The sequence below is a fragment of the Agrilus planipennis genome, unplaced genomic scaffold, assembly GCF_000699045.2.
Source record: "Agrilus planipennis isolate EAB-ADULT unplaced genomic scaffold, Apla_2.0 scaffold49, whole genome shotgun sequence".
NCBI classification, from domain to species: Eukaryota; Metazoa; Arthropoda; class Insecta; order Coleoptera; family Buprestidae; genus Agrilus; species Agrilus planipennis.
The window spans coordinates 150032-161432 of NW_020438913.1; the positions used below are offsets into that span (position 1 = coordinate 150032).

Genomic DNA, 11401 nt, shown 5'->3' on the forward strand with positions numbered 1-11401 from the left:
TCTTGCGGTGGTGAGTCAACTTTATTCTCCAACTTGACAATGTCTTCATGTTTATCGACAATTTTTTCTTCAAGTTTCTCATGCTGTTTCGCTGGTTCTTGCGGTGGTGAGTCAACTTTATTCTCCAACTTGACAATGTCTTGATGTTTATCGACAATTTTTTCTTCAAGTTTCTCATGCTGTTTCGCTGGTTCTTGCGGTGGTGAGTCAACTTTCTTCTCCAATTTGGAAACGTCTTCATGTTTATCGACAATTTTTTCTTCAGGTTTCTGATGCTGCTTGACTGGTTCTTGCAGTGGTGAGTCAACTTTCTTTTCCAACTTAGAATCATCTTCATGTTCATCTATAATTTTTTCTTCATGTTTCTCATATTCTTTGGTTGGTTCTTGCGGCAGTGACTCATCTTTTTTATCTTCACGCTGATCAGGCTTTTTGCCTTGCTCCTTTGTAAGTGAATCGATTTCCTTTTCTAATTTAGTAGCATCTTTACCAATTATTTCATGTTCGAATTTAATTTGGTCACTGCCTTTTGCCCATATTTGTTCTATAGATTCTTTCTTCTCTTGAGTAACTATTGGTGAAATGGACGTTTTTGAATCAGGATGTTTAATATCGCCTGCTTCCTTCTTTTCATCATGTCCTTCTGATGATGGAGATGACGCATCACTTTTCTCGAGTTCTCTCAAATGTTCAGGACTTTTTAGTTTTTTATCTTCATCTTCTGATGTTTTCTCGGTTTCCTTTTTATCTACCACTAATTCTAAATGTCCTTTTTCTTTTAAATCGGCTTGTGGCTTATCAGTTTCTTTCTGCTCCTCTTTAGGAAGTTCATGTTCATGATCTTCTTGAACTACATCTTTTTCTTTGTCACTTTTCTCTACGTGTAATTCTTCTTTGAGTTTAAAATCTGCTTCTTTCTCTGCAGTATCCTTCTTTTCATATTCAGCTTTGTTGTCATCCTGTTTTTGTAATTTTTCTTCAGTTTTTGACGTAGTTTTATCAAATTCATTTATTTTCTGTTCTTCTAGCTTGTTAGTATCTTGTGGCATTTCTTTTGTATCTTCTTTTATTATAGGTTGCTCTTTGTATGCAGCTGTTTCTTTTTCAGGAGTTTTACCTTTTTCTTCTTTAACGTCTTCTACAGCTTTACTTTCTTTTTCGTCAATAATGGTTGTTTCCTCTTTATCCTTATCTACTTGTTTTTGTTCAGCTTTTTCTAGTTCGTCTTTTAAAGCAGGTGTTTTATCCTCTTGAGCCTTTGTGTCGTGAATCTCAGCCATTTCTTTCTTAATCATAATTTGGTCAACAAAAGACTTTTCGTCTTGTTTATTGGAATCAATTTCAGCAACTTTCTGTAAAGCATCTTTAACTTCCTTTTCAATTTTTAATTCTGTGTGTTCCTGTGGTATATCGTGTTCTTCAACTTTTTCTTTAGATGTTTCTTCGTGGACAGATTTTTCGATTTCATTTAATTTTTCTATAGATGCCTCAAGTTGCTTAAGTTCTTTATCTAGTGTTTTGTTATCATCTTCAGGTGATTTTGTATCCTTTTTGTCAGTTTCTTGTATTTTATCTTTTTCTTGTTTTTCGTGGGGTGTGTCTAATTTCTCGGCATCGGCTTTTAATATGGACGGTTCTGACTTTTCTTGCTCTTTTTTATCAGTCTTTTTAATTTCTCCTAAAATTTTTTCTTTGTCTCCCACTCCTCCTTGTTCTTTATGTTCTGGTACTTTCGATTCTACAGTTTTATCTGTTTCTTTCTCGCTAGTTTTTTCAGACGCCATATCAATGTCTTTTAGTTCTGTAGATACTTTTCTTTCGGAATCTTTTTCAACTTTCGGCTCTTCCTTAACTTCTTTAATTTCATGTTCTTCTTTACTTTTTACTTCACCATCTGTAGATAACTTTCGAAGGGCTTCCTGTTGTATCATTTCAATTTCTTGTTTTAAAAATTCATCTGTAGCATCAACTTTTAAATCGTCCAGTTTTTCATGACCTTTTAAAATTGTTTCTTCGACTGCTTCTTCTTTTTTCTTTTCTTTTTGTTGTTCCTTTTCATGAATTTCAGTCTTTGCAGCAATTTCAATGTCTTTCTCTTCTTTAATGCCCTTTTCCGTTATTTCAAGCATTTCTTCATCGGGTTTAATATCGTCTTTCAAAACTGTTTTATCACCAAAGGTTGAAATTTGTGCAGTTTCTGTTATTCCTTCTGTTTCTTCTTTGTGTTCATGTTCAGTCTTTTCAGGTTTTGTTGGACTTAATGGATGTTCTTTTTTCTTGCTATCTATGACTTCATCTTTACTTATACTAGATTTTTGCTCTTCCTGAATTCCTTCACTCACACTTAGTTTGCGTTCGTCTTTGTGAATTTCTTCACTTACACTCGGTTTGCGTTCCCCTTTATGAGTTTCTTCACTTACACTAAGTTTCCGTTCATCTTTGTGAATTCCTTCAGTCACAGTAGGTTTCTGTTCTTCTTTGTGAATTTCTTCACTTACACTCGGTTTGCGTTCGTCTTTATGAGTTTCTTCACTTACACTAAGTTTCCGTTCATCTTTGTGAATTCCTTCAGTCACAGTAGGTTTCTGTCCTTCTTTGTGAATTTCTTCAGTCATACTTGGTTTCCGCTCTTCTTTGTGAATTCCTTCACCCACACTAAGTTTGCGTTCGTCTTTGTGAATTTCTTCACTTACACTCGGTTTGCGTTCATCTTTATGAGTTTCTTCGCTCTCACTAAGTTTGCGTTCGTCTTTGTGGATTTCTTCACTTACACTCGGTTTGCGTTCATCTTTATGAATGTCTTCACTCACACTAAGCTTCCGTTCTTCTTTGTGGATTTTTTCAGTCACACTAGGTTTCCGTTCTTCTTTGTGAATTTCTTCACTCACACTAAGTTTGCGTTCATCTTTGTGGATTTCTTCGGTTACACTCGGTTTGCGTTCTTCTTTATGAGTTTCTTCACTGACACTAAGTTTCCGTTCTTCTTTGTGAATTTCTTCAGCCACACTTGGTTTCCGCTCTTCTACGTGAATTCCTTCACTCACACTAAGTTTGCGTTCATCTTTGTGGATTTCTTCTGTTACACTTGGTTTGCGTTCATCTTTATGAATGTCTTCACTCACACTAAGTTTCCGTTCTTCTTTGTGAATTTCTTCAGCCACACTTGGTTTCCGCTCTTCTACGTGAATTCCTTCACACACACTAAGTTTGCGTTCCTCTTTGTGGATTTCTTCTGTTACACTCGGTTTGCGTTCATCTTTATGAGTTTCTTCACTTACACTAAGTTTTCGTTCTTCTTTGTGAATTTTTTCAGCCACACTTGGTTTCCGCTCTTCTACGTGAATTCCTTCACCCTCACTAAGTTTGCGTTCGTCTTTGTGAATTTCTTCACTTACACTCGGTTTGCGTTCATCTTTATGAGTTTCTTCGCTCACACTAAGTTTACGTTCGTCTTTGTGAATTTCTTCACTTATACTCGGCTTGCGCTCATCTTTATGGGTTCTTTCACTCACACTAAGTTTGCGCTCGTCTTTGTGGATTTCTTCACTTATATCGGGTTGGCGTTCGAGAATATCTTTATCGTCCACTTTTAATTTTTCGTCTTTCGTACTTTCTTTTTCTTGAGGCTCACTTTCTGCTTCTACATGTCCATCAACACCTTTCACTGTATCCTTTTCTTGAACCTTTTCATCTTCTGTATGCAATTCTTCCTGTTCTCCAGTTTTGTCTTTCTCGAAAATATCTTTGGCTGTATCGACGTGCGGCAATTGTTTTTCGTCATGAGTAGGTTTATCTTTACCATCTAGTTTTTCAGTAACTGCTTTCAAATCAGCTTTTTCCTCTTTCAATTCTATCTTTTGCCCTGCAGGTGGTTTTGTATCTATGTCGATACTTTCTATTTCTTTTTGTTGAATTTCTTTAGCCACTAGCCCATCTTTTATAACAGATTCGTCGATTTTAATTTCCTGCGCTTCCTTTGAATCTTTAATTTCTGTAGAACTTTCTACTAGTAATTGTTTTTCATCTTTTTCTTTTTTCTCTTCAGTCTCTTTTATTTCTTCTTTTATTTCTTTATCTTGTATAGGCGTCTTTTGTTTTTGCTCTTCTAATGGTACTATTATATCATGTTTTTCTTCTTTTTCTTTTGGATGCACTTCTTTCTTTAATTCTTCTTCAGCTACTTTTTTTTCTATCACCTCTTCACTCTGTTTTATTTTCTGCTCTGCTTCTTCTTTGGTTTCTTTTACTTCAGCCTTGTGATCTGGCAACTGTTCGATAGGTTTTTTAGCATCTTCAACCTCTTTTGTGATCTTCTCTTCGAGATGTTGTTCTTCTTTTTTTAGAACAGGTTCATCTTTAAGTATTTCTTTCTCTATTACTGTTGCTTGAGACGTTCCTTTTCCTTCAATTTGATTAATTTCTTCTTTGATATCTTTGACAGTTTTTGGTTCAATTTTGTGTTGTTCTTCTAATTTATCATCTAAATGAAGTTTATCAGTTGTTTCATCTTGCTTTAAGTCAGTTTTTGAAGGTACTTTATCTTTGGCTGATTCTACTATTTTTTCTTCTTTTACCTTAACATCAGTTATCTTTTGGTCAGCTTCTTCTTTCAAATCGACTTTTTCATGGAACGGCTCAAATGTGTCAATATCTGCTTCTTCATGTACGGGAAGATCAGCGACCTCATCTGGTGTTTTGACAATATCACGTATTTGGGATTGTCTGTCTAATTTTATACTTGCTACGACTGCAGTCTTCGCAATTGGTTCTGCTACTTTTTTTGTGGAATCTATCTTGTCTTTTTCTTTGGTTTCTTCTTTAGTATGTTTTTCTTCGATTACAGCTTCTTTTATTTCTTCTAAGGGCATTCGCTCATCCTCTGGAAGTGTGGGAGCAGTGGTCGCTCCGGATTCTATAGGAGTAGAGAATTTGTCTTCAGGCTGGGATTTTAAATCAGCCAGCTCTTTCTCGTCTTCCACCTTTTTGTCTAGAATTTCCTTATCAGCTTCCACTTTATCTTCGGTTGGTGCTATTTCTTCTTTGGTCGGTATTGCTTTTTGTTGCTGAACTAAATGGGGAACATCTTCGACTGCTTTATGCCCTTCAAGGGAAGCTCTCAACTTTTCTGATTCTTCAGAATCCCGGATGTGTTTCTGTGTTTCTCCTTCTTTCAAACTTTGTTCTGCAGCCATTTCTTGTTCAATTTCTTCCTTTTCTATAATGAGATACTCCTCATCGGTATGATCCTCTATTGAAATGTTTTTTATTCGACGCATTTCATTCTCAGCCTGTTCACTTTTAAGGAAAACTGCTTCGATTTCTTTAATGACTTCTTGTTCTTCCTGGAGATCAGCAAGCTCTCGAGCTTTGATAGCTTCGAGTTCTTCAGGAGTCAATTTGCTGATGTCCTTTTTGAATTCCTGGTCTGCAGAAGGTGTGCTGACGGTGCTGGAATCGGTGGTGCCTTCTTTTTCCAATTTAATTTTCTTTTCGAGCTTCTTCTGAGGACTGCCTGGCACTTTTGCCGCTGAGGAGAGTCCTTTGGTTCTACGAGAAATTGGTTTTCTTTCGGGTGCTTCTTTTTTCTCCGGCTTAGGGGTGTCTTTGGCTGCGGCAGTTTTCTTGGATTCAGCAACTTTTCTGTTATTAGCATCTTTTGCACTTTTGGCAGGAGCGGTAGTAGGTGATGATCTGCTAACCACTCGAGTTTTAGGTGATATTTCTTTGTCTTTTACTTCTCCGTTTTCTTTAGGTTCGGGTACTTTTTTGGGGGAAGGTTTTCTGTCAATTAGTGTTGACTTAGGTTTTTTGGGAGGCTGCTTGACAGGTTTGGGTTCTACTTTCGGTTTTGCGTCTACTTTTGGCTTGGATTCTGGTTTGATCTTAGGTTTTGTTGGCTGCTTATCTTCAGGCACTTTTCCGTTAATTTCCTCAGGTTTACGTGTGTCCATTGATTTGGAAAGGCTTTTCTCACTTTCAGTTGAGTCATGTTTTCTAATTGTTTTTTGTTCAGCGGCCACCCCATTCCTTTCGACCGGTTTCACTTCTTCGACTTTACCGTCGATTTTTCCAATCTGCTGAACCATCTTCTCCTTTTGTCTCTCTTGTTTCTCCTGCTTCTGTTCCTGTAATAGTCGTTCTATAACACTACCTTTTGTTTGCTTGGCTTTCGGTATGGGAGCTAAGGATTTAAGCGAACACGTCGGATACTTAAAGAATTCTAGTTGCTTAAGCTTGTCTAAGCCTTCGAACACTTTTTGTTGCGGAGCACTTCCGGGAAACAAAATCCTTGTAATATTATCGTTTACGTTGGCAGGCTGCCACACTAATACAGCACATATTGACACTAGGTTTTGCACGGGAAAATTAAAATCGCGCGAATGTTTTTGACTCGCGAATAACTTCTGATCGTTGGAGTTCCACTTTTGAAGGAATTCTCTCACTTCCTTCGATTCCCTCGCAGGACTAAGTACATACATATCCAAAGTTCCATGACCTACTTTGTGATACAGATTGATGGGTTCGATATCGCGATAACATGTTTGCGGATTCAAGTTGATGTGGTGTAAATTCTCGACCAATTCCTGACCCTCTTCAAATAGATTCACCAACAGCGGATCTTTATCTTTGTCACCGTCAGGGCTAAGTATAGATTTTCTTTCCTGAAACAACAGGAAAATAATTGAGTTGATTAAATTTCAACAAATTACTTGTAACTTACCAGAATGTTGCAAAAGAAATGACCAATTTGTGGATAAACAGAACTGTGTCGTTTTCGTCTCATCATTGAGCCAATTCCACCAACGTTGTTGTTATTTATTCTAGTCAGAAGAACAGCGTCTAATCTGTCCAAGTGTCTAACGAAATTCCAAAAGCAGGCTTTTCTAGAAAAGCCTCCATCCACTAGCATATTAAAACCATTAATACCAAAAAGGGCGGCATCGCCTTGACCAGCGGGAAAGATATATAAAGTTGGATATGAAAACCTGGAAGTAACAAAAAGATCATTTTTCACTCTCACGAAAATTTTATTAACGCACAATATACTTATGTTTTTTTATCTGATATATGGACAGAAAAGTTTAGAAACGAGGAGAAAATGTCAAGCATCAGATCCAGAAAGAGTAATAAAGTAATTTAGATTGATGTTTACAAATGTAGAATGTTCTACAATTTTGGGAAATGCGAAGAAATGAGCAGAGATTCGTGCTAAACCAGTCTTCGGGCTTGCAGTCTGTGATAACGATATTGTATGTATAATAAATAATTAATTTACATCAATAAAGCAAGATGCACGTTTCCTTAAGCTTACGCTTCTACTAACATAAGATTTTATGCGGATTACGTAATCGCAAAGATAAGAGACGAGAGACATGAAGAAGTGGTTGATTTTAGGTATCCAGAAAGTCAGATAAGTCAAGACGGAAGGAGTAGTAGGGATATAAAGCAGAGGATAACGCAGGGTCGAGTCGCCTTCAATAAAATGAAGTCACTTCTATGCTCGTGAAGGATTAATTTAGAAATTCGAAAAAGATTGATAAAAGTGTATGTTTGAAGCCCGGCGCTGTACGGGTGCGAAACATAGACGGTGGGCGCTGCGGAAAAGATAAAGTTAGAAGCCTTCGAAATGTGGTGTTACCGTCGAATAATGAGGATACCATGGATAGAGAAGGTTAGAAATGATGAGATATTAGAAAGAATATGAGAACAGATAGGTTGGTAGGACACCTTTTCAGGCATGAAGGGCTAGTCAGAGACATATTAGAGGCAGAAACAGGAATTAGGAGGGGTAGAGGTAGACCTAGGTTAGAGTACTGTTCACAAATAGTTAAGGATATGGGTTGTTCTAGTTTTAAGGAAATCCGAAAATTAGCTCATAATAGGAAGGAGTGGATGATGACGTAATCGCATAGTACTCACCTAATGTTGCCCACAATATCTGAGCTTTCTAATACGCTTTCTATGTCGGTCGGATTGAGAAACGGCAAAAGATAATTTAAAAAATTTGTTATCGAAGTGTTCCCTGAGGTAAGGACGTCGTCAGGGTTCAATCGCAGCTTGCAGTTCTTCGTAAATGATTCTCTAGAAAGCTTTGACCAATCGCCTTCCGGTGAACAATGAAGATCCAGAGAAATCGTGTTCTCGTAAGCTTTAAGAACACGCTGGACCTCAACCTCTTGGAATGCTTCCGAAAAGTCGGCTAACGAAAATGTTCCATCCTATCAGAAATATATCCATAAATATGTGTTGAAGATTTGATCAGAGACATGAATTTGAATGTATTGCATAATTTGGGCCTCAACTTGAATAAATATCCATGTTAGTAAGAAAAACACTAAATTTGAAGATAATAGTTAATATCACTTAATTTTTATCTTGAATTTGTCATCACTTAAGTTTTTTCTGGTTATTAACTCTTTTTTAAAATACACATTGGACAATTCTAAGGTTTTTTAGCATTTCATTTTTAGGTAATTTTTTAATTTTCTGTAGTAACAATTTAAAAAAAATTGTTAACGTTTTTTGATCATTATTTATTAACCTACCTGTAGAATCCAGGAACCATTCCCTGCAAATGTGTATCCTGAATGGATAATGTGTCGATGCCTAGTAAAACTACTTAGCAAATTCTTCATGCATTGTGATAAAGTGCTAACAGCCGGATGAATTAAAACTTCCGTTACCAAATTTTCGGAAGCAAACTGAATAAGTCGTTCGCCTGAAAGAATAAAAGCGAATCAAAATATTATGGGAAATATGTACTTCAATTAAATTTTTAATTAACCCTCGCCACAGGGATGCGTTTCTTATGCGTTCATACGCATACTTGGTGGAAGTCAGTATATCGTCAATTTCAAGAGTTGTGCTGAAGTCGTCTACTTTTTTATTTAAAAAAATATATATAATCACACTTTTATAATAGATAATATGTAAAAATTCAGGCACTTCGAATTGTAGACTTACAGATACTTGTTAATTCCATACAAAGAAGTTTAAATACAATAATATCAAGCATTATACTCTGCTGTCTACCTACAGATGGCGTATACTGTCTATAGAATGACTTTTAATTGTTTTTGTATATTTTATTATTCCAGTTGTCCTTACAAATTAGAATTAATTAATAGCATTATTGCGTTAATTGTATTTCTAATGAATATTTTTTAGCCTTATTAATAGAAAGAATTTGTGTGTCTTCAACGTTTAAAGTATTTCTATCCTATGGTTTAAAAAATCTGTTTTGCTTAGCAATTTATGTTCCTTTGTCCCACAAGAAAGGGGATGCTCTTGATTAGCAATTAGTGTAAATGTCACGTTCTTTAGAGTTGAATTGGGACCACCCGCCCTAAATTCCACCCGAATATCCGAGAACATTTTAAGGGAATTTCTTCGCCTAAATGGTTCCAGTCAGCAATTTGTTTTGTACCAAGCTGTCGAAGCACTCTTATCTAGTCTTGTGAAACGGTCGAATGCTTTAAGGCACCATTATGGTTAACCAATAAAGCCAGATAACAGATACCATTCATGTTCATCTTCCTTTTTACGACCGTCTCGTTCACTGTCGAGATTTTTTTTAACGATAAAATATCATCCGATTGTGAATGATACCTTTACTCAATGGCAGAAACGAATGGAATTATTTAACAATAAATACAGGGTGTACAGAAATAGGAAATTGAAAAGAAAGAAGGCCTTACAATGAAATCCTATGACATTGTCAGTTATCTACTTAATAGTGGATTAATATGCAATATTAATTTGAAATCAGTTTTTGTTCGATTTTTTATTTACTCACTACAAACTACCTCAAATTAATGAGGGAAAAATTGTTGCTGTTGTCACACCCCCGCCGAGAATCGAACCCGGGACCTTTGGCTTTACGCACCAATGTTCTGACCACTAAACTACGAGAGGTGACAACAACAACCACGACCAACCGACCTACAAGGTTAACGATCCGTCGAACTAATGTAACTATATACTGAATATACTATGATTAAACATACATATAATTTAGATATCTTTTAGAAGTGAGTTAGTTTAATATGAAATATTATTCTGAAAATTCATTTCTGAATTTTTTACCCACTACACGCTACCTCAAATTAATGAGGGAAAAATTGTTGCTGTTGTCACACCCCCGTCGGGAATCGAACCCGGGACCTTTGGCTTTACGCACCAATGTTCTGACCACTAAACTACGAGAGGTGACAACAACAACCACGACCAACCGACCTACAAGGTTAACGATCCGTCGAACTAATGTAACTATATACTGAATATACTATGATTAAACATACATATAATTTAGATATCTTTTAGAAGTGAGTTAGTTTAATATGAAANAGCTGCTATACAATAATACATTTCCATTTACCTCCTTCTCTATATCCATACAAAATATCTATCAAACAAATAAAATTAAAATTTTCTTTTGAAAAATGAAACCATTCCATCAATATTTTCTTATGACGTTGTCACGTTCAACTATCGTCAGTAAACCGACTTTACAGACAAACGATTTTTTTCAAATTAATAAGGCCTTACAATTTCATAAAGAAGATTCTTTAAATGTTATGAGAAGACGAATGATTAAGAATATGAATTGGTAATAGATTTTGGCTTTAATTATCGTATATGGAATTACTACCTATCTGCTATAATGTGGCGTGAGGTTTTTAATTTATAAATTATTAAATATCATCTGAGAATACTCGTTGACTTACCATACTTAGCCTCCTCTCCTTCGGGAGACTGTTCCGTGATTATGGACAATTCTTTTTCGAGGTCGACGTGGCAATCGTTGATGTCCCAGGACAGTAAACCTGTAAAAAAAAGGAGTGGTTAGAAATCCAACGTTTTAATTAAGCCATACGCTTTTTAACATCACGACATGTCTGATTCAGCAATCAGTGAAATTCAAATGTACATCGTGTTTTCGAACGAGTCAGCGGAAAGAGTTATTTAAAAAATTATGGACAAGTTCATGTAGGACTCGCTCTCGGAGAGTTCTGTACCGTTATATTAGCTTAGTATGTAACTAGCGTAAAATAATTAACAAATTACATTCATGACATCGCGACATTCTGTACGAATCGGCCCAAAAACTAATGACAACATCACTTGTGTGCTTGTGAACGGTTAATTTGGACTATAATATAAAAAATGAACAGACAGACACACGAGTGATTCTATAAGGATTCCGTTTCACATTGGGACGTGCGGAACCCTAACCCTAGAACCCACATAACATTGTAGTTCAAAAAACAAGTTCTCCTAAACCTATATTTAAACTGCAAATGAAATTTGATACGCACAGTATTGTTTTGTTAAAAGATTTAGCACGTTATGTTCAGACCATACACTTCTTATTAATTTTCCTGTAATCTATAAGTGAAGA

At 36.0% G+C, this 11401-nt stretch overlaps 1 protein-coding gene across 2 annotated transcripts in view; it reads right to left on the reverse strand.

Moving 5' to 3' along the window:
* The window catches only part of LOC108733397 (microtubule-associated protein futsch), a 171475-nt gene that overhangs the window by 18954 nt on the left and 141120 nt on the right, over positions 1 to 11401 (reverse strand). For both annotated transcript variants that reach the window (XM_025973552.1, XM_025973551.1), the window contains exons 2-6: positions 10728 to 10826; positions 8547 to 8719; positions 7921 to 8219; positions 6722 to 6986; positions 42 to 6662 (exon numbers count right to left, since the gene is read on the reverse strand). In XM_025973552.1, coding sequence (XP_025829337.1) covers positions 42 to 6662; positions 6722 to 6986; positions 7921 to 8219; positions 8547 to 8719; positions 10728 to 10826 — 7457 coding nt within the window. The remainder of the gene's footprint in view (positions 1 to 41; positions 6663 to 6721; positions 6987 to 7920; positions 8220 to 8546; positions 8720 to 10727; positions 10827 to 11401) is intronic.